The following is a 27,768-nucleotide window of genomic DNA, read 5'->3' as shown; positions in this document are numbered from 1 at the left end:
TTATTAAAATTAGGGCTATAACAGTTGTATTGATGTATAGCAACTTGAAATGCTCCCACAAATGGCTCCACAGCATGTAAAAATATAACAAAAGCTCTGGCGGACTTGGTTCTGTGGTCAGTCTTAAAGGGTGAAGTTAAACTCTGTAATCTTCACTGTGTCACAGAGTTCAGTGAGTCCCGTTATTCACAGTATCAATCAGATCATCAGAGAACAGCTGATCAGCAATCAGTGGTGCCAACAGCGCCTCCTGTGGTGAGAGGATGCAATAATGCAATGTAGCATTTTTCCACTCAACACTTGCAGTCATGGAAACTGTCTGTTGGATCTGTGTGACGTTGCTTTCTTGGTTAGAGTTCCTCACAAATGTCCAGATGATTCTTCTAATGAGGCGTCGACCATGTTTGCAGCTCTTTGGAAGAAAACGTCGCCCTTTGCCATCCTTACTTTTCTTTGACTTCTTCAAATGCAGCTGAACTCCAGCTGGTATTTTCTTGGACTTTGCAGCTGTTTCTGGTCATCAGTTCATTCCTGCAAACCTCTGAAGCTGAACAACAATGATGCTGCATTGCTGGCTGATCCCAAAAGGTTGATTCTGTTCATCTGGACCTTTTCAGAAACGTTTGCTCACTGATCAGGTGACTTCTTCAGTCTCAGCTGACTGCAGCTTTACAAGCTTACAAACAGCACATTTGCACAATGACTGAAAGCAGCAGCACCTGATATATATGATACTAATATAATACATATACATATATAATCCATACTAATGATGAAGGAACTGAGCTCACAGTCCATTGTTCATTCAGTGAACTACTCAGTTTATTTTGGGCCTCAGAAATGCTCACTCTGTTTGTACATCACTGTCAGCAATAGACTCATTCTGCTGTGTGGACAGGAACACATGTGACATCACTTCCTGTTTGTTTGTGACTGAAGAAGTTTACAAGGAATCATTTAGAAGAGTTTCAAACATCAACTGATTGAATCCATGAATCTGAAAACGTGTTTGTGAGTGAAAGAGACAGACATGTACAGACTGAACTATCTGTTCAACAGTCAGAGTGTTTCTGTAACAGGAGACACTCTTTACACTCCACTCAGCACAGGGACACTGAGCCACCAGGAGAGACATAAAACCCAGGATAAAGAGTTTGAGTGAATGTGGTGTTGAAGGTGTGGAGGTGGATCAGAGTGTCAGAGGAGACTCTGTAGAAGGACAGAGTGCCAGCAGGACAGTCCACATACACTGCTGCTCTGTTAGAGACAGAGGAGGAGGAGGAGGAGGAGGAGATGGATGTTTTTATCTTATTGTGCCAGACAGAATCAGGACCATCATCAGAGCAGTACAGACTCCAGGACTGACCATTCCATCCAAACACACAGTCACTGACTCCTTTCCTTCTGATGCTTCTGTAACTCACTGATATATAAACTCTTCCTCTCCACTCGACCTCCCAGTAACAGCGACCAGTCAGACCATTTCTACACAGCAGCTGTTCACAAACATCAAATCTGTCTGGATGATCAGGATATGACTGAACCTCCTCCACATGTGTCACCTTCCTGTTGTTGTCAGACAGTTGGAGCTTTGTGTTCACTGTGTTTGTGTCGATTGTGAGTTGACAGGAATCTGATGGAGAGAACAAACACAATCCAGCTGCAGTTATTGATCCATCATCTGTTCATTGATTGACACTTTGATGATGACTCCTGACATGATGAAGATGGTTGAATGTGTGCTGCTTTGTTTTCATGAATCCCATTAAAAACACACTTACACTTCCTCAGACCTGGTCTCAACCATCGGACTCCAGCAGGCTCCACCCTGAAAGGAGGAGGGGGGTCAGAGCAGCACAGTCAGCATGCACACATGGACATTACATGGCTCTCACACACACACTGTTACACACTGAGCTCAAAGCTCGGCTCCACTGTTTTATTCAAAGAAATCTACATTTATTTATCAGCACATTTAAAAACAGCTTGAGCCAAAGTGCTGCACAGAGTAGAGAGAAAATAGGAAACATACACAGTAATGACTATAAAGACTGGTCAGGATTGAAAGCTACAGAGTACAAATGTGTTTCCAACCGGCTTTTAAAAATGTCCAGTGTTGGTGACGACCTGATGTGAAGGGCGACTGTTCCAGAGTTTGGCTGCAGCCATCGATAAAGCTCACCTCTGTTTTTACGTCTAGTTCTGGTCAGAAGCTGCTTATCTGCAGACCTGAGGGCTCCACTTGGATTCTTTTGTTAAAGAGAGATAAGATGGAGCCAATCCATTCACAGATTTAAAGACAACCAGATCTGGAAGTGGATTCTACCACGTACTGGTAACCAGTGGAAAAAGCTGGTGATGGGTCGTCTAGCACAGACCCACCGCTGGAACCAGACAATTGATGAGGGAGAGAACTGTGACAGCGCCGTTCCTTCACTTGACCTCAGTCGCTCTCGTCTGCTCCCTCGTAACACTGCTCTTTATTGAGCTTACATGAATATGCACAAGTTCATTATGACGTCTTACACAGGTATGAACAAAGAGTACCAGTCTGTGCATAGTGTGTGTGTGTGTGTGTGTGTGTGTGTGTGTGTGTGTGTGTGTGTGTGTGTGTGTGTGTGTGTGTGTCTGTGTGTGTGTGTGTGTGTCTGTGTGTGTGTGTGTGTGTGTGTTCCAGATGTGACCCTGTGACCCCAAAGCTGGTGCTAAGAGTCCAGCGGTCCCCCTAACAAAGGGCTCTTATACTTAACCAGACACAGAGTAGGTGTCCTCCTACACCAGGGGTCTCAAACTCGCGGCCCGCGGGCCAATTGCGGCCCGCAGGACGATAGTTTTTGGCCCCACCTTAATATGAAAATGTAATGTTAGTTTGATAATGTATGACACTTTACAGTGTTGTGGGCGGAGCTGAATTAACCCACCAATCAGGGTGGGATATGGATCTCAGGGGACACCAGCCGGGCTTGATGCAAGCAGGGAAACATTTCTCAATGAGTCAAAGTTCCAGCAGCGTTGCCCTGGAGTGTTTCTTTCTTTCCTGTGCCTGGCTGGCTTCCTCCTTTCTATTGGGCAAACGCCGACATTCGCCCCAGCGCGCTGCGTTCACAACACTTCAAAAAAAGTTGTTTTTTTAAGTTGCTGCCCAGCGGGACATTATACGTATATAGATTTATACACACGTCAGTGGGATTTAAAGTTATTTTTCCACAGAGAGAGATCTCATATTAACTCTCACAGTGATGCGTAGGCGGCGGGATAAAAGAAAAGTCATGAACTCAATGCAGCCCAATTTAGTCTGCAGTCACATAGCGACACCTGTTCATCGGCAACAACAGTCCCCGGTAACCCGGACTAATTATAGGGTCGCACCGTAATTTGTGGCTCGATGTTTTTATTTGCATCACTGCGTTTGCATTGCAGCAAACATGAACATTACATATATTTCAATATAATGTAAAAGCAGTCAAAACAACTAACATCAGAAACAGCTGATGTTATTTGTTATATGTCACGGTGTCATTTCCGCTTCTTTCTCCTGTAACAACAGCCCGGCGCCGTGAGCAGTCGCCTGTTTTGCGCTCGCTATCCCTGCACTTTCTACCATCTGCAAACGCCACGGTGTTCGTGTCGTCATGAAAGACATGAACATCGAGCGTAAAAACAAAGGAGACTGCTACCGGCTTTTTATCTGCCGATCGCCGTGCTACGGTTGCAAGAAAAAGAAGCAGAAATGACGTTCTCTACGCGTTGAGACGTTCCCCGTCCGTCGGCTAAACGCTTGATTGAAACTTCAATGCGACAGTGACACCAAGTAGAATTATAAATGTCACATAGCCCCAAACATGTCTTTTTCAAAGCCTGCGGTGAAGAGAAAGGTTGGTGATGAGCACCGACAATTTCAGGAAAAGTGGGAAATGCAATATTTCTTTGTTGAGCACAGGGGCACCCCGACCTGTCTTATTTGCACAGAGAAAGTTGCGCTGCACAAGGAATACAATTTGAAACGTCATTACACAACTAGACATGCTGAGCTGGATGCAAAATACCAGGGAGACGAGAGAGCGAACCGGGTTGCCAGTCTTAAAACAGATCTACTGAGGCAGCAAGATTTCTCCAAGAAAGCAACCAAAGAGAATAATGCAGCAGTCGGAGCCACGTGGTTAGTGAGATGATTGCTAAAGCAGGGAAGCCATTCACAGAAGGTGCATTTGTCTAAAAGTGCATATTGCAGGCTGCAAATATAGTCTGTCCGGGAAAGAAAGGTCAGTTTAGCAACATCAGCCTTTCTGCCAACACCGCAGCAGATCGCATTTCTGACCTGTCAAGTGACATTTATGACCAACTGTGTGAGAAAGCCAAATGTTTCAGTGTATACTCAGTCGCTCTTGATGAGACCACAGACATCACCGACACTGCCCAGCTCCCAATGTATGTCCGTGGTGTTGATGACAGTTTTGAAGTGATGGAGGAGCTGCTCACAGTAATCCCAATGCATGGCCAGACCACCGCTCAGCAGATATTTACAAGCTGTGTGATGCCATTGAGAATGTTGGTTTGCCATGGAAGAGGTTTGTTGGAATAACAACAGATGGAGCGCCATCAATGACAGGGAGGAAACATGGACTGGTGGCACAAAACAAACTGGAAGAGGAAGGCGTGGAGGAGGCCATTGCTCTGCACTGCATCATCCATCAGCAGGTCCTTTGCAGCAAATGCCTGAAGTTTGACAATGTGATGTCTATTGTTGTGAAATGCATCAACCAAATCAGATCCAGGGGCTTAAAGCACCGAAGGTTCTGTGCTTTTTTAGAGGAAATGGAGTCAGAATATGGGGATGTGCTCGACTTCACTGAGGTACGTTGGCTCAGCAGGGGAAATGTATTAAAGAGACTTTTTGAGTTGAGAGCAGAAGTGAAGCCTTCATGGAGAAGGATGGAGTTAGTGTTCCTGTGCTAACTGATCCCAAATGGCTCATGGACTCAGCTTTTCTTGTTGATATGACACATGAGCTTAATGTACTGAACAAGACGTTACAAGGCCAGGGGCAACTTGTCAGTGCTGCCTATGACAACGTGAGAGCATTCTCCACAAAACTGGCGCTCTGGAAAGCTCAGCTCTCTCAGACAAACCTTTGCCATTTCCCAGCATGCAAGGGACTCGTGTATGCAGGCACACCATTCAGTGCTGACGAGTATGTTGATGTCATTTTGAGGCTACAGGAGGAATTTGATCACAGATTTGCTGACTTCAAGACACACAGAGCCACCTTTCACATTTTTGCGGACCCCTTCTCTTTTGATGTGCAAGATGCCCCTTCTGTGCTTCAAATGGAGCTCATTGAGCTGCAGTGCAACTCTGAACTCAAAGAAAAGTTCAGGGAGGTGAGTGGAAAAGCAGAGAAGCTTGGACAATTTTTGAGAGAATTGAGCCCTAGTTTCCCTCGGCTTTCCCGAATGTTCAAGCGGACCATGTGCCTTTTTGGTAGCACATACTTGTGCCAAAAGCTCTTCTCCACTTTGAACTTCAATAAGTCCAAGTACAGGTCCAGACTTACGGATGATCATCTTCAAGACATACTGAGGGTCGCAACTGCTTCCTCCCTCAGGCCAAATCTGGCTCGGCTATGCGAGAGGAAACGCTGCCAGGTCTCTAGCAGCAAGGAGTAGGCAAGAGAAGCCATGTTCAGAAGAACAGTTCATTTTCTACAGTGTTCCATTCATGTTCAGAAGAAGGTTATAGAACTGTTAATACAGACATTTCAATCTAAATACAGCAGATATAGAAGACTGAAAAAAACACACAAGTTCACTGACTAAAAATATCTTATTATTATTTTATTTATGTATTACAGATTGATTTATTTTCTTTTTAATTCTTAATTTGTTTATTTATTTTTCATATTTTGTGTTAAAAAATAAAAATAAAGAGATTTGAGAAGATTGGAATTTTTTAACCATGCCTTTCTTGTGGAAAACCTAATGCGGCCCAGCCTCACCCAGACTCTGCCTGCAGCGGCCCCCAGCTAAATTGAGTTTGAGACCCCTGTCCTACACCATAAATCAGTAAGAGAGGGTACGACCTCTCTCATGGCCCCAAGTGGTGTGTGCATGCCAGAGCACTCTGGAAGGCACACAGAGTCTTTACAGACTACTAAGGATCAAACCTCTATCATCATGCAATCGATTATACAACTCTAAGCATATATGAGTAAATATTTCTAAGCATAAATGACAATCAACAATATAAACCTTACAGCTGGTTTTAATAACAGAATTCATTTGTTTCTCAAACGAGAAAGAGCTATCGAGAAACACTCCTAAATCTTTAGTTCTTAACTTTTCCAGTGGGCCAAGGTCGACATTATCTGCTAATGCTAAATAGGCTGCCGTTATTAACTAATGCTAATTTGATGTGAATTAGCATTATGCACTAATGCTAACACTTTTTAACAATGTGAGTAGCTAATGCTAACACTATTTCCCTTAACTTCATAACAATGTGAACGGCTAATGCTAACACTCTTTTTCCTAGCATTACAACATCTGAGCTGCTAATGCTAAGTAGTCCGCCATTAGCACCTACGTCTAATTTAAGGCAAATACGCATTAGAACCTAATGCTCATATCGTTTTCCTTTGCTTTATAGCAATGTGAGCAGCTACTGCTAAATAGCATTAGCTAATAACAGCAGTCTAATTTAATGCAAGTTAGCATCATTTGCATTATAACGATGTGAGGAGTTAATGGTAAGTATGCTGCCATTAGTGGCTAATTCTAATTAGGGGTGAATAATTATTACAAGCTAATGCTAATATCGTTTTCTCTTCCCTTTTAACAATGTGAGCAGCTAGTGCTAGGTAGGCTGAAGCTAGCTGCTAATGCTAAAGCTAAAGATAATTTGATGTGAATTAGCATTACATTAGTGAAGAGTTAATGCTAAGTAGACTGCCATTAGCAGGTAATGCTAATTTTAGGTGAATAGGAATTGGCAGCTAATGCTAATACCATATTTTCTTGCTTTAACCCTTTAAAACTGGTCAGAGTGGGCACACTCCGTTTTGTGCAACTATTTTTAAATCCCGGTAGCACTGTAACCACGTGAGCTAGCGCAATAATTTTTTTTGCATATGAAACCTGAGGAGTTGTACTTACATCTTATGCCATCAGCTTGTCCTAGGTTACAGTTTCCTTCCACATATGCTTAGGACTCATATTGCACTGCTGGAAATAGTTTATTTTGATGCATATGCTGTTATTTTGCAAATTTGCAGTATAATATTTATTTTCGTTTTTCCTGCAGTATATATAAATTGGTGTATTTCAAAAATAAAACTATGAAGGCACTCAAAATAAATTTCCTGTGGTGGGAAACTATTTTGTGCAACTTTTTTGTATTTACAGTTTTGAGGGAAAAGCCTCTTAAATTTCTCTAACTAGAAATATATGTTAAAAAAACAAAAACAATTTTCAATTTTTTTGTAGTTTATTGCACTTTTTTGCAATTTATGTAATTACTATGCACTTAATACATACATATTATTAAAATTTAGGCTGTAATGGTTGTATTGATGTATAGCAACTTGAAATGCTCCCAAAAATGGCTCCACAGCAGGTAAAAATATAATATAAGCTACTGGGATTTAAAAATAGTTACGCAAAACAGAGCGTGCCCGCTCCAATCAGCTGTAAAGGGTTAACTGTACTCCACACATTCTGAACTGGTGTAGTTCTTCCTAAAGTACTGCAGTATTCCTGCCAGTACATCCTTTTAGTTTTCCTAACTGTTTCCTCTGATGCTCGTTGCTATTCTTTCCTCAATGCAAATTCATGCTAAGCTCCTTCATATCCATCCCTGTTTCTAAACCTGTAATAATTGCTTTAATGTGTCTTTGGCCTAATTATGAGTCTGTCCACATGTTTGTAGTTCCCCACTTGCTTTGGTTTCTTAGCTCTGATTCTCTGAAATTTATCCTTGAAATCATTTACTGGCATCTCTCCCTCTCACTCCCACTATCCCCAGAACACCAGAGTATTCATCTCCTGGCATCTTTACATTTTCTCCAATCATCCCTGTTTCTAGAGTCTCGCCCCATCTGCAGGCAGTCCAAGAGAAACTGCCTCTGCCATTTTCTTTTTCTTAATCTTTGATTTTTCTCTTCACTTTCTCCATTGGGTCTTCTTAGACGCACTTTCCAGAAAGCAGCAACATTTTTTGTGCCCCATTTTTCAAATTGTGCATCTTACTTCAGCTTAATGTGTTTCCTGTTTTGTTTTTACACAGGTCATGTAAAAGAAATCCTACCAGAGACTCGACAAAGCTGAACTGAAAGACAGCACGGGCAATAAATCAGAGCAGCACAAAACTTAAGCACACATATATAAGGTGATTTGACAAATCATGTCTGTTGTAAATGAGTAAGCCATTTATCGACCTGACTCAGGTTTTAAATCATCATCAGAAAAGACTGAATCCTGACCTGAGAATCCCAAGTGTACACTTTGGACTCTCCACTGCAGAAAATAGAAGCTTCAGTCCTGAATCCTGCAGGTTGTTGTTACCCAGATCCAGCTCTGTCAGACGGGAGGACTGGGAGCTCAGGACTGAGGACAGAGCTTCACAGCTTCTGTCTGACAGGTTACAGCCACTCAGTCTGAAGAAAGGATGACAAGAAGACATGAAACACTTGTGTTAAAGTATATTCATGGTGCCATGAGGAGCTACTACATTTACAATATTTCAACACTGTTTCAGGACATGCTGGAATCCTTATTGCCTCATGTTACAAAAGACAAATGTGGCAGTTTACTGTGACTTGCATGGATTCATTAAAAAAACAAAACATACACACAATGTTAATTTTTTCCAAATGAAATTGATTAAATGATGTTAATTGATGAAAAAAAAATCGATATCGCTTGATCTGACCTCAGCGTTTCCAGTTTGCAGTATTGACTCTTTATCCCAGCAGACAGAAGCTTCACTCCTGGATCCTGCAGGTTGTTGTTACCCAGGTCCAGCTCTGTCAGATGGGAGGACTGGGAGCTCAGGACTGAGGACAGAGCTTCACAGCTTCTGTCTGACAGGTTACAACCACTCAGTCTGAAATCAAGCGGGAAGGGAGACAAGATCAACCAAACAAATCAGAGCTTTATTGCTTTTTTATTGTTTTTAAGCAGAAATCAGTGAGGTGCTGGTAGATTCTGTTCTTTTGGTTTATTACCCAACAACACACACATACACTGATATTTGTGACTTTTGTAATAGTAGCATTTACAATGCAAAGCAACAGCGATCACAGATTGAAGGGGCCTGAATAAAACTACAATGCAGTGATTTTTAAGATGACCTGTTCTTCCAATTTCCAACAACAGATTTCTCCAACCTTACAGTTAAAAATAATTCTTTATCTCATACTGAATCTTGGTGCACCTCCCCCCAGTTTATTAAAATGAAGAGGTACTGAAGTTGCTGTAAGTGATGTGTGATGCCACTGATTTCCTTTCTGATCCAATACAAAGTAAAATTCAGGCTGGTATCTGCGATACTGATGAAAACTATTCCTTCAGAATCAATACAAGACATAAGAAAATATGTTTTGTATAACATAAAAAGCCTGAATTTTAAAATATTCAGTTAATAATCAAAAACAGATGTGACTGAAAATAATAAAACTGAGAAACATTTTATTGCCATTGCTACGGGCCATTCGATCCTTTTACAACCACTGCAAGAGCTTGGTTGGCATAGCCGGCAATACGTTGGATAGTAATAAGTCCGGTGGGTGATGGGCTCCACCAGGGCTGCCCTTTGTCACCGATTCTGTTCATAAATTTTATGTTTAAAGGCTGTATCAAAAGTATTCAAGTTACAATATTGTAGTCAAAAGTTCTCCTTTTTTCTTTTATACTATACAACTACGCTGGCTCATGGTTTTAGGACATGGATCTGTCATGGAAGAAATCTATGACCACTTTTAATCAACATTTTAAAAATAAACATGATCACAGATTTACTCACAGAGCTTTGTTGGAGGCTTTGACCACTGGCAGCAGCCTCAGAAGAGCCTCCTCTGAAGCAGAGTATTTCTTCAGGTCAAACACATCCAGATCTTCTTCTGATGACAGTAAGATGAAGACCAGAGCTGACCACTGAGCAGGAGACAGTTCATCTGTGGAGAGACTTCCTGATCTCAGGGACTGTTGGATCTCCTCCACTAGAGAACGATCATCCAGTTCATTCAGACAGTGGAACAGATTGATGCTTTTCTCTGCAGACAGATTCTCACTGAGCTTCTCCTTGATGTACTGGACTGTTTCCTGATTGGTCTGTGAGCTACTTCCTGTCTGTGTCAGCAGACATCGTAGGAGAGTCTGATTGGTCTGCAGTGAAAGACCCAGGAGGAAGCGGAGGAACAAGTCCAGGTGTCCATTTGGACTCTGTAAGGCCTTGTTCACAGCACTCTGATAAAGGTGTATTTTCTCTGGAAATGGTTTAAACCACAGCATAAACTGGAAAGGCCACCAAGAGCCTCTTGTTTGTTGTTCTTCCAGCAGATTGAGTCCAGAGTTGATGAAGGTCAGATGGACATGAAGAGCAGCCAGAAACTCCTGAACACTCAGATGGATGAAGCAGAACACCTTGTCCTGGTACAGTCCTCTCTCCTCTTTAAAGATCTGTGTGAACACTCCTGAGTACACTGAGGCTGCTCTGATATCGATGCCACACTCTGTCAGGTCTGATTCATAGAAGATCAGGTTTCCTTTCTGCAGCTGATCAAAAGCCAGTTTTCCCAGAGACTCCATCATCTTCCTGCTCTCTGGACTCCAGTGTGGATCTGTCTCAGCTCCTCCATCATACTTGACCTTCTTCACTTTGGCCTGAACCACCAGGAAGTGGATGTACATCTCAGTCAGGGTCTTGGGCAGCTGTCCTCCCTCTCTGGTTTCCAGCACATCCTCCAGAACTGTAGCAGTGATCCAGCAGAAGACTGGGATGTGACACATGATGTGGAGGCTTCGTGATGTCTTGATGTGGGAGATGATGCTGCTGGCCTGCTCCTCATCTCTGAATCTCTTCCTGAAGTACTCCTCCTTCTGTGGGTCAGTGAACCCTCTGACCTCTGTCACCATGCCGACACAGTCAGGAGGGATCTGATTGGCTGCTGCAGGTCGTGTGGTTATCCAGAGGCGAGCAGAGGGAAGCAGTTTCCCCCTGATGAGGTTTATCAGCAGCACATCCACTGAGGTGGACTTTCTAGGGTCAGTTAGGATTGTAGTTTTGTGGAAGTCCAGAGGAAGTCGACACTCATCCAGACCATCAAAGATGAACACAACCTGGAAGTCTTCAAAGCTGCAGATTCCTGCTTCTTTGGTTTCAGTAAAGAAGTGATGAACAAGTCCCACCAAGCTGAACTTTTCCTCTTTCAGCACATTCAGCTCTCTGAAAGTGAATGGAAATATGAACTGGATGTCCTGGTTGGCTTTGTCTTCAGCCCAGTCCAGGCTGTATTTCTGTGTTAAGACTGTTTTCCCAATGCCAGCCACTCCCTTTGTCAGCACTGATCTGATTGGTTCATCTCTTCCAGGTGTGTCTTTAAAGATGTCTTCTTGTCTGATGGTTGTTTCTGGTCCGTCTGGTTTCCTGGATGCTGTTTCAATCTGTCTGACCTCATGTTCATCATTGACCTCTGCAGTCCCTCCCTCTGTGATGTAGAGCTCTGTGTAGATCTGATTCAGGAGGGTTGGGTTTCCTGCTTTAGCGATGCCCTCAAACACACACTGGAACTTCTTCTTCAGGGTGGATTTAAGGTTACGATGACAAACAGCAGCTGGAAGTTCTGAACAATAATAATAAAAATACAACTTCAACAATCACATTTTACAAAATGCTGATGACAATTTCTGACCCACTGAGAAATGACTGAACACACTGGTGTCACAAGTGTCTCATTTATCCAGCAGCTTAAATCTTTAGATAAATCCTCTTACGTCTCTGCAGACGGTCAGCCAGCTCCTCCTGCTTCATTCTCCTCAGGAAGTCCACTGTGATCTTCACAAATGCCTCTCTGCTGTTTCTCCTCTGCTCATCATCCTCCCTCTGAAACTCCAAGCACTGGGGCTTATTTGGATTCAGAGCCTTCTGGATCTTCTTCAGCTCGTTCTTCACAAAAGTGATGATGTTGTCCTCCAGCAGCTGGAACAGAATACTTTATGAATGACCCACCACTCTGAACTTTAGTCCACACAACATCCACTTCTTTACGATCAAGGGGCATATCATCCGCGAACTCTTTACCAATTATAGGTTTGACTTTATCTGATTAACTGAGACTTTGTCCACAACTCCACGATCCCAAAACGTTGATGCTGTTCATATGAATGCAGCGATTTCAGTGGGAGAAACATTTCACTGGTGTTCAGAGCTGAACTACCAACAGGTTGATGATCAAAGCCAGAAACTTGGAGATGTTTCAGGTGACTGAGTTGATCGTACAGACAACTGGTCTTAAAGGTTCACTCTGTTTACACATACAGATCAGTATTTAAGGTTTGACTCTCATCATCCACTGGGGCACAAACTGGGCGTCATCAGGACACTACAACACAGAACAAACACCATCCCCACAGACACAGCAGCCAGCGAAGCAGAAGAACTTCACATCAAGAAGGTCCTGAGTAAATGTGAACGCTGGTTTGAGGGCGGAGTCAAGGAGGCCATTTATGTGAAAAGGAAAGACCATCTCTGAATGGAGGAGGGGCCTAAGGGTACAACTGTCACCATCTTACATGCTGTGATTGCAGCCATTCCCCAGCTCTCTGTGAACTGGACTCATGACCATTGATCAACAACCATTGATCAATGGTCCTGACAATATGCGTACCAATGATCAATGAACTGACCTCCCAGCCCATTGTTCCTTCAGTGGGCTGGTTTCAGTCATACAAATGTCCTGTTTATGAGATTGAAACCTGCAGTCAGCTGAGACTGAAGAAGTCACCTGATGATGATGAAACGTTTCTCCCACTGAAAACATCCAGATGAACAGAATCAAGCTTTTTGGGATTTACGTACCTGGATGATTGAGCATCAAGACACAACTCTGTGACTTTTCTCAGATGAATAAATCCTCTCCTCCAGCTTTGTTTACATCTACCAGCCCTGTGGCGCTGCCCAGGGAAATAATCTATGTGAGAGGTGGAAAGTCATACAGGTGTCTGCTCCTGCCTTCAGTTATTTTATCTACTGTGTGTCAACTGGCTGAACCTCCTCCAACTGTCTACTGTCTCCCTAAACTCAACAATGACTTCGTGATCTATCCATTCTCTGACCAAAGACATCCTGCTGCAGGAGGTTAACATAGCAGCCAATGATGATCCCACTCACTGTGAACAACACATTTGGACCTGATTTGCTGCTCTGGTTTACACGTGAACTTCCACTGCTGCTGTCACCAACTTGAGAGGCTCTACAGAAAAACTGGACTTGTCCATAAAAATCATAAACTACATTATAAGGACAGCATTGCTCAATCAACTCTAATTACTACTGACATGTTATCTCTTCTAACTAAGGTACAGACACTCAAACTTGCTGCTTTCAGTGAGAAGTCAAATGTCTGAATATGAGCTGGAAGCTGCTGAGAGTCCTCCTCCTTCTTCCCGTGGGGTTTACTTTCTCTACTACTTTCAATATAAACACGCCCCTTTCATGCACCTGCAGAGGGCCACCAGCAGATGGAGCTGTCTTAAACAAATCCACTTGGATAGTTAGCTGTAGATGACTTTATCAGTATGATTGTAGGATTTTGAGTTATTCTTTAGATTTATTTAAACTCTTATATTGTGCACAAGTGTTGAGCGACCCATAATTTCTCTGTACTTTTCATAAGAGCAGCCAGACTTTCAGCTGGTTTTTGTTTTTTAAGAGCTCAAAGTTATTGAAGAAACAGTTATTCAGCTTCATTCCCACTGATCTCGACTACAAACTGTTTCACTTTGGTTTCTGTTTAAAGCCTCGATGTTTAAAACGTTTCCCTGTGATCACATTTGCACCGTCTGATTTCAAAGTTTGTTTCTTTTGGTCATTTAGTCCACAGAGTCCTTGGTGTTCTGAAAGGGACCTATAAATAAATGCATTATTATTAATAATAAACTAGTTGTTGTACATGTACAGACCATAAATATGGAGTCCAGCTGTGTTTGATGCTGCTGGGCAGACTGACCACTGGGAACCTCTGAGCTCTGCTGGTCCACTCTGTGGAGGAACCATGAAGGATTAGATCAACACAGGATAAAGATCCAGGAGTTTCTGCTCAAATAACTTCATCTGAATCAAGTCTGTCAAGTTTTAGACTCTCAGATTCTGAAGATATATTTTCTGTTTTCTATGAACTTTCTTTCATCAGTGATGGAAGTGATGATGCTGCAGAAACTCAGAGGAAACTTTGAGAAAACTGTGATGAACCATCAACTAATGCTCTCAGGAGGCCAAAGGTCCCTGAATGTAACTGTGCAGTAGATTCATCGAGTGTTTGAAACCTGACCACTTCCATATGTTTTCATTCTAACACAAGAAGTCCTTTTCTCATTGCTTTGATTTGAGTTTTCATTTGAGTTTTCTGAGTCTCGTATTTGGAGTCGAGTCTAATCAATGATCTGACAGAAGAACATTAAAAAGGATTTACCAGTGCTGTCAAAATTAACATGTAGGGTTAGGGGTTCATCTGTTATCATGATTAACATGATAAAAACCTTTAACACGACACATCTGGAGAGCAGAACAACTCAAAATCCCTGAAATGTTTCTATCAACGCACTTCGGGCAGTTTGTCCGAGTAGAGTTACCTTTGCACACGTGCAGATGTGCAGCACATCTGTTAGTGACGGCAGCTGAACCAATCAGCTCAATATGGAAGATGACAAACACACACTGACCTCTCGATGGAAAGTTTGAGCATTAAAAAAATAACAAGACGGACCAGCCGACCAACATGAAGGATTCTGTACATCGTGACAGAAGGAATTTTCTTTTCACCGAAGCACTTCCAGCTTAAAATATCACAACGATGCAAAGCACTGATGACACAACTGCCAAGTGGACAAACTGCAGACCTGTTAGTGTTGTTAATAACATAGTTTTGGTTCCTCGTGTCAAAGACTTGAAGAAGAGTGACAGAGAGTGTTAGACTGCTGCAGGATCAGTGCCACCTCCACAGACCTGTGAAGAAAATGATGGTTTGACAGATGGGCTCAGATTCAGGATCAGCTGAGGAGTTTGTGGCTGACAGAATCCTGCAGGTACAGAGCAGAGCCCATCATTAGCATGCAGGACTGTCCCTGGGGGGGTCGGCTCATTCAGGAGGTTAATCAATGTTTACATGTTCAATAAACATGTTAAGTGTGTAAATTTGCCCTTTTCTCTCGAGTCTGTTTGCTCATGAAATGAAATTTGATTCGTTTACATTAAAAATGATGTTTAATGGTGATTAATCCAAATGAATCCACAGTAACCCTGTGATGAGTCTGATTAAACATTTTCATTAACAGCAGTAATATAGATTATATATTATTATATATTAGTGCACACTTAGCTTTTAGTATATATGTTTGTTACAAAGTTGTATTTACAGCAGAGAAGCTGAGTTAAAGACTGAAAACTATTCAAAGTCTCTTTGAATTGAAGCGTTTAACATTCTTTGTGTTTATTCTGCATTGACTTCATTATATGGTGTAAACGTCTGTTACAGGCTTAAATATAAAGTTGGAAAAATGTAACTGCAGCTATTGATCAAGTAATTGTGATTAATCAGGATTAATGACAGAAGATTGTGTCATTAATTAGTCATGTTTTAATCTACTGACAGCACCAGTGTTCACTCTGGTGCCTCCAACTGTTTTACGCCCTTTCAACACCTTCGTGGTCAAAAGTGTACACGCACAAAATCTACAATAAAACCCTCACGCAGCAATAGGACAGACACACAATCCATTTATCTCTGTGTCTCAAACACACACACGTGTATTCAAAGCCTCGATTTGTTCATATTTCATCTGTTGTGTTTTTATCTTCAGCGTTTTCAGTGTTGCTGCATTTACACCAAAAATGTTTCCATTGATGAATCAGATTGATTTGAATGTGTTTCATCCATACAAATCCCTCCCTGGTGGTCACATGACTCTATAACATAACAGGAGTCATGTGACAAGAGTTTCATGCTGTAAAATGTCAAAATGGTTGAATGTGGTGGAGTAAAAATGTGAGATGTCAGCTACTTTTCTTCAATATGAAATGTTTGCAGGGCCTGACAGGAAGTGGACGGACGCTCTGATCACTTCCTGTTTGCTGAAGTGGGTTTTCAGTTGTTTAGAAACCAAAGGCTTGTTTTAAAAGACAGTTTAAATGGGACTGAGGGAACGACGTGTTTGTAGTTTATATCCAACAACATCGAGCAGTTTAATCAAAGAGTTCATGTTACTAACAGCTCACCTCTCTGCAGCAGACACAGGCTGGACTTTAAAATTAATGTAGCGCTCTTCAGACCGGTCACTCTGTAAGGACACAGAGCTGGGTGGTTTCTGATTGACGCTAAAAGTAAGTGAACATGAAACATGTGTCACATCCAATGTGTCCAATACATTACATAAAAAGTATAAATAAAGTATAAATTGTTAAATAGTAAAAGCTGATTAAAATTTCAAACATTTTAATACTGACATGAACTTACTTTTCGTCAGATGACTTTTTTTGCCCTAAATTACGAAAGAAATGCTTCACCCGTTTGCTCTTAGAGGACACAGAGCTGGGTGGAGGTCCAGGCTGGTTCCTGTGAATAATGATGGAGCAGTGATGTGAGTGCTGAGCTGTGACATGGAGAAGAGTCATGGACAGTTAGAGATGGTCATCTCACCTCTGAGCTTTGGTCTGGCTCTCATGTTCCCCACACAGAGTGCTTTTAGAGGGAGGGACTCCCTCCTCTCTGTCCTCACACTGATCCATGCTGCTCAATTCAGCTCACACACACTTTCTACCTGCAGAGGAAACACAAATCATTCATGTGCACATCAGCTGAAATCCTCCTTTCATCATGTGTGCTGTCCAAATATCAGCTGCTTCTTTCCTGCTTCATCTCAGTGTCAGCTGGATGCAGTCAGACAGCAGTGTGAGGCAGAGGAAGCTGCCATCAGCTGCTCTGCTATCAGTCCACTAGATGGAGCCTGAAGCACACACGATGCATTCACTGACACACACTGATTCACTGTGACTGGAAGCTTCAGTCAGTCCAACACGTGTGAACAACATTTTAAACCTTTCAGCTGATCCAGGATTCAAAGAGGATCAGCAGAGTTAAAGCTTCACACTAATTCTTCCTGCTGAGTTTGCAGAGAACTGCACACACACTGATTCACTGCTAATGAGAAGCTTCTTCCATCCAGTAATTCATCATCCATCAGCTCTGCTGCTGCTCTCAGTCCTGGACTCTGATCACAAACTAAAAGCAGCTTTTTAACTCGTGTCTGTAAGAACTCTTAGCGTTAGCTTAGTGTTAGCTTAGCTTTAGCTTAGTGTTAGCTTAGTGTTAGCTTAGTGTTAGCTTAGCGTTAGCTTGCTGTGTGCTAGCTTAGCGTCAGAGCTCTGCAGGTGTCTCGTGTGTAAATATTAATCACAGTGACAGTAAAGGAGGTAAAGGGCTGTGACGTCATCACGTACGCTGCGTCCTCTGTGGGCTCTGAGTGAACTCAAAGTACAAACTACAAGTACACAAACACGAACGTAGCTCAGAGTGGCGGACACACTCGGCCTCGTTGGTCCAGCTGTGAGTCCGTTACCGTGAACTATGGAGCGGCAGATTTGTGCTGAACTAAGCTGCACACAGCTGATGTTAGCCAGGAAACATTACACACTGACTTTAATGGAGAGACCGGAAATACAAACACACACAGTTTGTTGTGTGAAGAAATCAAACACGAGCTGAACAAACAGTAAAGTTCCTAAAGACAAACTGTTAAAGGAGGAAACAAAGCAAACTTACAGTTTCTTCACACCAACAACAAGCTCCACTCCACACCTGGACACTAAACACGGACACACAGGTGAGCTGCTTCCTGGAAGGAGGCGGGGCTCCACCTGAAACTCAGCACAGGTGGGAGGGGCTCAGCTCTGTGTGTGCTGATGTGTTAACTTTAAAAATATGCCGTCTGACTGCTCAGACTGAGTCAGAGTAAAGTTCACATGCTGACGTGTGGAGACATGAAACCTTGTTGTAGCTGCAGGTGTGAACACACTGATCCCAGATCAGCTCTGCTGTATTTGTAACATGAACATTTCTGCTGCAAAGCTTCAAATGTTCAGCATGTTTCTCTGTTTCCAGTCTATAGATCCAGTCACACTTTCTACCTTCACCTGTGCAGTAAAGACTGAGAGCAGAGCTGAAAGCAAGCGTCCAATCAGTGAGCAGCATCAACACCTGAGCTTCATTCAGACTCTGTTATTGAAGATGTTGTTGGTACAAAGTTCATCTGCTGCTCACATGAATCCATGAAAGATTTATTTCACTGAATGTTTCTTCAAAGCTCATTTCAACCTGTTGAAGTCATGAATGAAAGTGCAGACTGAGAGTGGATCACATGATGTTTGAGGTGTGTCATGTGACATGTTCAGTATTGTCACACATGTCTAGATTGTCCCTGATATCATAACTGCTCAAACACTGATGATTATATTTGAAGAATTATTCCTGATGGCAGCAAAGTTTGAATGGAGCTCTCTGTCTGTGCTGATTTGTCGCCCTCTGGAGGTCAAAGCACAAACTGCATGATGTCACTGTAACCACCACAGAGACAGGAAGTGTTTTTATGACTGAAACACTGAAATGATGCTAACGGCTGTCGTTAGGCTCACTGACAGCAGTGCTGATGTGTTCATGTCAAACACTGGCTCAGGTCAGACTCCTTCATCCTTCTCCAGCGTGAGGCCGCCCTCAGACCCACAGGAGCTCTGACCTTTGACCTCCTGACCCTAACCATTTTAGTCTTGTTGCATCTTTAAATGCAAATCCATCCAAACTGTAGCCGAGCAAAAGAAGCTGGAAGCTGTTCTATGAATGATGTTCATCCCAGAGTTTCTGTTAAACGCTGCTGCTGTGCTACATTTGTCATTTCCTGCTTTCACTACCATCCATGTCAAAGTGCTGAACTCATCTGATCACTTTAATGCAGTAAAGCAGGAGCTGTAAGTCTGACATTTATTTACTGTCATTACAAACACACACAGCTGGATTAGCATTCAGACAAAGGGCTGAAAAAAAATCAGCATTTGATTATTATTATTATATATCCTGTTTATGTGGATGCACTTTTCTATCTGTCAGTGCTGAAAGCAGACGTCACTGATCACATGACTCTGAGGGATGTTTCCAGCACTTTGCTGAATCTGAGCCATGAAGATTTAAGGCTCAGCTCTGAAGGCAAAGCAGGTCTGAGCCTGTGTTAGCAAGCTGTACCTAATAAAGTGGCAGCAAGGACTCAGTCAGTAATGATCAGAGCCAGCAGGGGGCAGCACAGAGAGGCGCTGTCAGAGAAGCAGGCTCACATCAGACTGGCCATATTCCATCATCTATACCTGAAATAATCATCAAACACACGCAGAGCAGAAACATGTGGAAACATCTGGAGCTCAGTCTCAGTTTGATCCCTCAGAGGTTTACCTCAGTCCTGCTCCTCTACTTCCTGTTTACAGCGCACATCATGCTGTGTACTGAGGGTCATGTGGTCAAATTGCTCGGTCTCTGTTACTCTGACAGAGAGCGAGCACAGTTATCCTAATGTGTGACATCACTTCTAACCACAGAGCATTCAGCTTTCACAGCAGCCAACATCCTGTCAAACTGAGCATGTGCAAACACAGCAGCCACCATCCTGTCACACTGAGCATGTGCAAATAGAGCAGCCAACATCCTGTCAAACTGAGCATGTGCAAACACAGCAGCCACCATCCTGTCACACTGAGCATGTGCAAATAGAGCAGCCAACATCCTGTCACACTGAGCATGTGCAAACACAGCAGCCAACATCCTGTCACACTGAGCATGTGCAAACACAGCAGCCACCATCCTGTCACACTGAGCATGTGCAAATAGAGCAGCCAACATCCTGTCACACTGAGCATGTGCAAATAGAGCAGCCAACATCCTGTCACACTGAGCATGTGCAAACACAGCAGCCAACATCCTGTCACACTGAGCATGTGCAAACACAGCAGCCAACATCCTGTCACACTGAGCATGTGCAAGCACAGCAGCCAACAACCTGTCACACTGAGCATGTGCAAACACAGCAGCCAACAACCTGTCACACTGAGCATGTGCAAACACAGCAGCCAACATCCTGTCAAACTGAGCATGTGCAAGCACAGCAGCCACCATCCTGTCACACTGAGCATGTGCAAACACAGCAGCCACCATCCTGTCACACTGAGCATGTGCAAACACAGCAGCCAACAACCTGTCACACTGAGCATGTGCAAGCACAGCAGCCACCATCCTGTCACACTGAGCATGTGCAAACACAGCAGCCACCATCCTGTCACACTGAGCATGTGCAAACACAGCAGCCAACAACCTGTCACACTGAGCATGTGCAAGCACAGCAGCCACCATCCTGTCACACTGAGCATGTGCAAACACAGCAGCCACCATCCTGTCACACTGAGCATGTGCAAATAGAGCAGCCAACATCCTGTCACACTGAGCATGTGCAAATAGAGCAGCCAACATCCTGTCACACTGAGCATGTGCAAATAGAGCAGCCAACATCCTGTCAAACTGAGCATGTGCAAGCACAGCAGCCAACATCCTGTCACACTGAGCATGTGCAAGCACAGCAGCCAACAACCTGTCACACTGAGCATGTGCAAACACAGCAGCCAACAACCTGTCACACTGAGCATGTGCAAACACAGCAGCCAACATCCTGTCAAACTGAGCATGTGCAAGCACAGCAGCCACCATCCTGTCACACTGAGCATGTGCAAACACAGCAGCCACCATCCTGTCACACTGAGCATGTGCAAACACAGCAGCCAACAACCTATCACACTGAGCATGTGCAAGCACAGCAGCCACCATCCTGTCACACTGAGCATGTGCAAACACAGCAGCCACCATCCTGTCACACTGAGCATGTGCAAATAGAGCAGCCAACATCCTGTCACACTGAGCATGTGCAAATAGAGCAGCCAACATCCTGTCACACTGAGCATGTGCAAATAGAGCAGCCAACATCCTGTCAAACTGAGCATGTGCAAATAGAGCAGCCAACATCCTGTCAAACTGAGCATGTGCAAGCACAGCAGCCAACATCCTGTCACACTGAGCATGTGCAAATAGAGCAGCCAACATCCTGTCAAACTGAGCATGTGCAAGCACAGCAGCCAACATCCTGTCACACTGAGCATGTGCAAACACAGCAGCCAACAACCTGTCACACTGAGCATGTGCAAACACAGCAGCCAACATCCTGTCACACTGAGCATGTGCAAACAGAGCAGCCAACATCCTGTCAAACTGAGCATGTGCAAGCACAGCAGCCACCATCCTGTCACACTGAGCATGTGCAAACACAGCAGCCACCATCCTGTCACACTGAGCATGTGCAAATAGAGCAGCCAACATCCTGTCACACTGAGCATGTGCAAATAGAGCAGCCAACATCCTGTCACACTGAGCATGTGCAAATAGAGCAGCCAACATCCTGTCAAACTGAGCATGTGCAAATAGAGCAGCCAACATCCTGTCAAACTGAGCATGTGCAAGCACAGCAGCCACCATCCTGTCACACTGAGCATGTGCAAACACAGCAGCCACCATCCTGTCACACTGAGCATGTGCAAACACAGCAGCCACCATCCTGTCACACTGAGCATGTGCAAATAGAGCAGCCAACATCCTGTCACACTGAGCATGTGCAAACACAGCAGCCAACATCCTGTCACACTGAGCATGTGCAAATAGAGCAGCCAACATCCTGTCACACTGAGCATGTGCAAACAGAGCAGCCAACATCCTGTCACACTGAGCATGTGCAAATAGAGCAGCCAACATCCTGTCACACTGAGCATGTGCAAATAGAGCAGCCAACATCCTGTCACACTGAGCATGTGCAAACACAGCAGCCAACATCCTGTCAAACTGAGCATGTGCAAATAGAGCAGCCAACATCCTGTCACACTGAGCATGTGCAAATAGAGCAGCCAACATCCTGTCACACTGAGCATGTGCAAACACAGCAGCCAACATCCTTTAATGATAGAACAAAATTCAGACATCAAAGTTTCTCACATTACAGAATCAGATGAACAGACATGAAGGGATAATTGTGGTTTTATGCACAGAGTCAGAATCAGACTCAGAGGTGTTTCTCGTGATGTTTGGTGATGGAAACAGTCTCATCGACGTTTCCATCACCAAACTAGAGAAACTAGTAGCTGCACGCAGCAGAGTTTAGCACAGCTGATCTCTGTGACACATCAACAGGAACAACATGTTGTTAAACAGGACTGTATAAAGACTCAGAGTCTGACTCACACCTGAACAATGAGGCTGTGCAGCATCGTCCTGTCACACCTGCTAAACCACTCGTATCAGTTTGAGCCCGAACAGTAACACGGTCACATGACCGACGAGGCCAACGCGCCCAGACGAACGTCTTCCTCGTGGAACTAACTTGTTCCTGTTATCAGATTTGTGAGCAGCAGCTGAAACTACCACACGAATAAATGTTCTTCAAACTGTTTGATTCCAGCCAATCAATAATCTATAATCATGAGGATTCAAACACAAGAGCTGAACGTGTGGTTACATTGTAACCTTGGTTCTCTGAGTGAGAGACTCTCTCTCCCCTCTGTCACATATGGAACAGAGGGGAGAGAGAGTGTCGGTGTGATGGAGAACATCAGGTCCAAACATCACAGAAACAAACAAACTGTTAAAGGAGGAAACAAAGCAAACTTACAGTTTCTTCACACAGAGACACCAACAATAAGCTCCACTGTCCCACTCTGATCCTGTCTCCTCCTCTTTTATTCTTGCTCTGAGCTCTTTTTGGGTGTGTGTTTCTGTCTCCACCCACAGGAATGCATTGATACACTGTTGATAACGACTCGAGAGCAGACGTGTGACAGAAAAATAACCTAAACACCTAAATAACGTAAAATAAACAGAATATTTATTAATATGTTTAATTTCTCTTTAAAAACTTTTCTGCTCCTCAAATCCTTTGTTTAAGTTCAATCTAAGGAAAGAAAAGCGTCTTCTTTAAGTTTCTCAAAGAAGTCCACGATCTGTAGGCTCATGGAAATTCATTTTCTTGTTCTTTGAGCAGAAACACCAGAGTGTAGAGCAGGAAAACTATCCCAGCAGGATGTCTCTGTTGGGGAAATATCCCAGTTATTCACCTGAGCCTGGTTAGTGAACTGAGTCAGAGCTGTTCATCGATCCTACAGGTGCTAACATACAAACACGATCAGCAGCTTCTCTCATATGGAGAACACACTTCAACATCTGCAGCAAATCCTGTGTTTTATGTTGATGTGACCAACATCTTGTGTTGAGTCTTTGAAGATGAGGAGCCAAACACAGACAGTGGATCCAGAAGGACTGTTTATTCAGGGCTTTAATACGACTGAACTGATGCTTCACATCCTGTTTAGAGACGATCGACCAACACAGGCTCAGTCCTCACTCATCACACGGACTTCAGTCACACTGGGATCAACAGAGGAGACTGTTCACCATCACAGTTCAGCAACAATAATCAGAGCTTTTCTCTCTTGGTGAGGATCACATGTTCTGACACACAAAATATCTTCTGCTTTAACTCGTCTCTCTTTTTCAGTTTGGTTGTCGTGTTTTTTACTCTTTGTTCCTGTCAGTGTCAAATATGAGAGCAAACTGTTTTATGCAGGAGCCAAACCAACACCAAGCTGACCAAGAGAACCTATAACACCACCAGAATTTATTATCCAGACTTTACTGACAGATTTATGTGCAAGTAAAGCTGTTTTTTAAATTATGTTCACTGCTTTCAGCCAAGGAAGCATTCGTTCTTAAAAGTTCACGAAACGAGTAAATCCAGTTCAGCAGAGTTCCAGTTTGTAGCACAGCTGATCTCAGCTGATCAACAGTAACAACAGTAGGGGTGGGCCATAGAAACGATATACGATAGAAACGATATAAATTTGGCCAACGATAGAGATTGTGACTATACCGCATGTTGATGATGTCATCAAGCTGCGCCTGTTTTGGTCGAAAGCATCGCAGCAGCTACAACAATTATCATCTGCAATTATGGCGGGCGACAGTCATAACAAAGAGATGAAGCACTATTGAAATATGGCGAAAGCCAAAAAGTTAGCATTCATCCTCCAGCTTCACTGTGCTAATGTTATGCTAACATAGCTGTGTCGCTAGCAGTCATGTAGCACAACATTATATACCAGGTAGTCCAACTTCAGTAACCCTGCAAACGCCACTGCTGTTTAGTCTTCATTTATGTTGGAAGTGATAGCAGAGCTGTACGTTTGAATTAGTTTCAAAATCTCTCAGTCAGAATATGCTATGAAATGTTTAGGTGGAAGCTAGCGAGCTAACTTCCTGTTAACTTCTAACTCCGTTAAATTGAATAAATTCTGTTTTCATGGATGCCTGGATGTAGGGCTGCTCGATTATGGCAAAAATGATAATCACGGTTATTTTCATTGAAATTGAGATCTCGATTATTTGACAATATTTATTTAACAATAACAATGTGTTGAATAATGACTTTAAAGGTTGTCAAAAAATAATATTAAATAGTGTGCAAATACTGATAACAGTGCAAATGTTTGCAATATTAAAAAATAAATGAAAAATGTAAACATCTATGTTTAGTGAACTTTGCAGTGTTGCTCTGTGGTGCAGCTATGACACCGTAGCAAAGTTTACACACAGTCTACTTGATCCACGTCTGACTGAACCCATGTTTCCAAACCACTGAAGTTTTTTTTACCTCTTTTCAACCAACAGCAGTCACTCTCCTCTCCAAATAACTTCTGTTTAGCTTTCCAAGCTTCCCTCGGGTCCTCTTAATTAAAGATGAAAGAATTTAGACCGTTTTTAACTCTTTGTGTTCGTTTGACTTTGGGACCTGAAGCTGTCGGAGTTTTGGACCCAGATTACTCCGTGAAGCTCCTCACTACGGCAGCCGTAATGCTCTGACGATCCATCAAGCAGTGCTGCTTACCAAAGTTGTACTAAAACATTTTTAACAGATTTCTGCAGCCAAAATCGGTTCGAGGTCAGTAAGCACAACCAGAATTCATACATAAGGCACACTCTCGATTTTTGAGGAAATTAAAGGATTTTAAGTGTGGAAAATATGTTATACAGAAGAATATATCGTGATATGGATTTGAGGCCATATCGCCCAGCCCTAAACAACAGGTTATTAAACACATCAGTTTGATCCACAGATCAGATCATACATCAGGTTTACTTCATGTAAAATAAACGTCTCACTCTATGAGCTCCATCAGTCTGTGTACCTCCTCATTGTCATTTCTGAGCAGAGTTTACCTGCACACTTCCTCATGTCTGACAGTGTCACAGTGTGTGTGTGTGCCAACATTAACCAGCTTATCATCAGCTGCTTGTGCTTCATGAATAACTCAGACTGACAGAGTGATGAACAGAGCACAGAGGGAGGCTCTGCTCTGGTCCATCAAGCAGGATTCACATAGTAACATGTTTTTTCCTTTGAACACTTCATTGTGTTTAACTTGAAACAGATTAAAAAGTGTTCGATTGTGCACTTCACACAGTCCTGAGTCACAGAGGCTTAAATGTGTTTGATTCTGAGAGGCTTTACTCCTGCATCAACATCAAGTATATGTAGGATTTAAACCGCAGTGAAAACATCCTTAAATATTGATGGTGTGTGAGAGAGTCTGTATTTACTTCTGATTATCTCTGTTTGCAGTGACCCTGAACTGAGCTGGAGCAGCTTCATGTTGTTTTGACGTCACTCAGTAAAACCTGAATGTCGGCTTCTGAAGAACAAACTGGTTTCATCTGTTTCCAGTTAAAGGGACGATCATTGTTCCACCAGTGATGTTGGATCCAAAGTTTCATTCAGATCATTTTAAACTGTTTATCAAAGACAAATGTTTGAGTGCAGAGTTACTGACTGATAACCAGAGTGGATTCAGCCAATCATCAAATCATCTCATTGGTTTTATTTTATGTAAATACAAACGTCTCACTTCCTGATCTGCTCATAAAGTTCCTAAAGACAAACTGTTAAAGGAGGAAACAGAGCAAACTTACAGCTTCTTCACACACCAACAACAAGCTGCACATCTGCACACTAAACACAGACACACAGGTGATTCCTGGAAGGAGGCGGGGCTTCACCTGAAGCAGGACAGGTGGAGACTTGATAGGAATTTTCCCCGTACAGGGAGGAGGCTGATCTTCAGATGAGTTCCTGTTAAATCTGACGAAACAAAGTTAAAAGTGGACTCAGTCTTGTCTGATTTCACTCTGTTTTTCACTGAGCAGGTTTAAGTTTTATTAATGAAAATCAGCAGAGCTTGGTACTGATGGAAGACCCTCCTCTAATCGTTGTCATTCAGAGTGATCCAACCTGTTTGTGAATGCAGCTCACAGACTCTCCGCATTTCCACACGACTTAAATGGTAAATGGCCTGCATTTGTATAGCGCTTTACTCTACATTCAGTCATCCACCCATTCACACACACATTCACACACTGGTGATGGCAGCTACATTGTAGCCACAGCTGCCCTGGGGCGCACTGACAGAGGCCAGGCTGCCGGACACTGGCGCCACCGGGCGAGTCCCTTCATGCATCGTTGACCAACGTGGACGTGGTGGAGTAACAGTTGTGGAGAATGCAACAGCTGAGGTTTGAGAAAAGGAGCTAATAGCCAAGGTCTCCTACTTCCTCATAAGGAAACTTCTCAGGTGGATGTCTTTCTCTGTCAGAGCGCCTCCACCTTACTGGCTGTGGTGCAGTGAGATCTGAGTCAGTCTTGGTAGGAGTCAAGTCAGGTTCATCAATCACAACATGGTCTGAAGACCAAGCACCTGAGTGAACATAGTCAACACGACTTGTGCCAAAGACTTCAGGTGTGTCAGGTTGGTGGGTTTGCCAACCAGGTAAGGACATTTCTGGTATAACAGTGTCAGAGAAGTTCTGACGTGCACTGTTGGGCTTCCTGTTAGACTCTCTTGGTAAACCTCAGAGCCTGACGTCTACAAACCAACTGTCCTTTGACATTTTTAGATGTGGGGTCAAAAGCAGAGCTGATCGAGGATTTCAGTGATGGCTCCAAATATCTAACCTGCACTTTTACATAGCAGCTGCTCCGTCTGTCAGTAATTTAAAAACTTTTAATAAGCTGCTGTTTCTCACTGACCGTCAGCTGTAGCTGAGCAGGATATCATTGCATTTGAATCCTCCTCGCTCTCTTTAACCCGAGTTCCTTCTGATTGGTTTCCTGGTTCTACAAAGAGAGTCTGCTGCCTGAGGGCCCCACCTCCTCCTCCACCTACTGCTGTGGACATTTACAAAACGTCAATCCAAGAAAAATTGTCTGGTTTGTAATAGATAGACATTTTTTATTAGAGTCTACAGCAGGAACCAACCTGAACCTTGTTATGAGCTGAATCAGTGCTGGACTGTAGAAATGCTGTTTCAGTGGCTGCTGCAGGAAC

General features: G+C 43.2%; 2 protein-coding genes across 2 annotated transcripts in view; both read right to left on the bottom strand.

Annotated features, from left to right (window-relative positions):
* The window catches only part of LOC309700353 (uncharacterized protein), a 165,063-nt gene extending 146,969 nt beyond the window's left edge, over positions 1–18,094 (bottom strand). Inside the window, exon 1 of the mRNA XM_082523875.1 lies at positions 18,029–18,094. The gene's annotated coding sequence lies outside the window, so the exon portion shown is untranslated. The remainder of the gene's footprint in view (positions 1–18,028) is intronic.
* On the bottom strand, positions 499–26,965 carry LOC309702224 (protein NLRC3-like). The gene is made up of 12 exons (XM_082526753.1): positions 26,357–26,965; positions 23,007–23,153; positions 16,907–17,027; positions 16,724–16,822; positions 16,486–16,584; positions 14,175–14,253; positions 11,988–12,192; positions 10,018–11,836; positions 8,926–9,099; positions 8,477–8,650; positions 1,782–1,828; positions 499–1,633 (listed from the first exon to the last, which is right to left on the bottom strand). The coding sequence occupies exons 3-12, from the start codon at positions 16,993–16,995 to the stop codon at positions 1,101–1,103; spliced, it is 3,318 nt and encodes a 1,105-aa protein (XP_082382879.1). The 5' UTR covers positions 16,996–17,027; positions 23,007–23,153; positions 26,357–26,965; the 3' UTR covers positions 499–1,100.
* Between the last annotated feature and the right edge of the window lie 803 nt (positions 26,966–27,768).

Source organism: Aulonocara stuartgranti (genome assembly GCF_965226115.1).
Source record: "Aulonocara stuartgranti genome assembly, chromosome: 3".
Classification (NCBI taxonomy): Eukaryota; Metazoa; Chordata; class Actinopteri; order Cichliformes; family Cichlidae; genus Aulonocara; species Aulonocara stuartgranti.
This window is presented reverse-complemented; position numbering and strand designations above follow the sequence as displayed.

Coding starts and splice junctions, on each gene's coding strand:
- LOC309702224 (XM_082526753.1), bottom strand. CDS start 16,995: ATGGATCAGTGTGAGGACAGAGAGGAGGGAGTCCCTCCCTCTAAAAGC. Junction 16,823..16,906: donor AGCCAGACCAAAGCTCAGAG/GTGAGATGACCA, acceptor CATTATTCACAG/GAACCAGCCTGGACCTCCAC. Junction 11,837..11,987: donor GGCTGACCGTCTGCAGAGAC/GTAAGAGGATTT, acceptor ATTATTGTTCAG/AACTTCCAGCTGCTGTTTGT.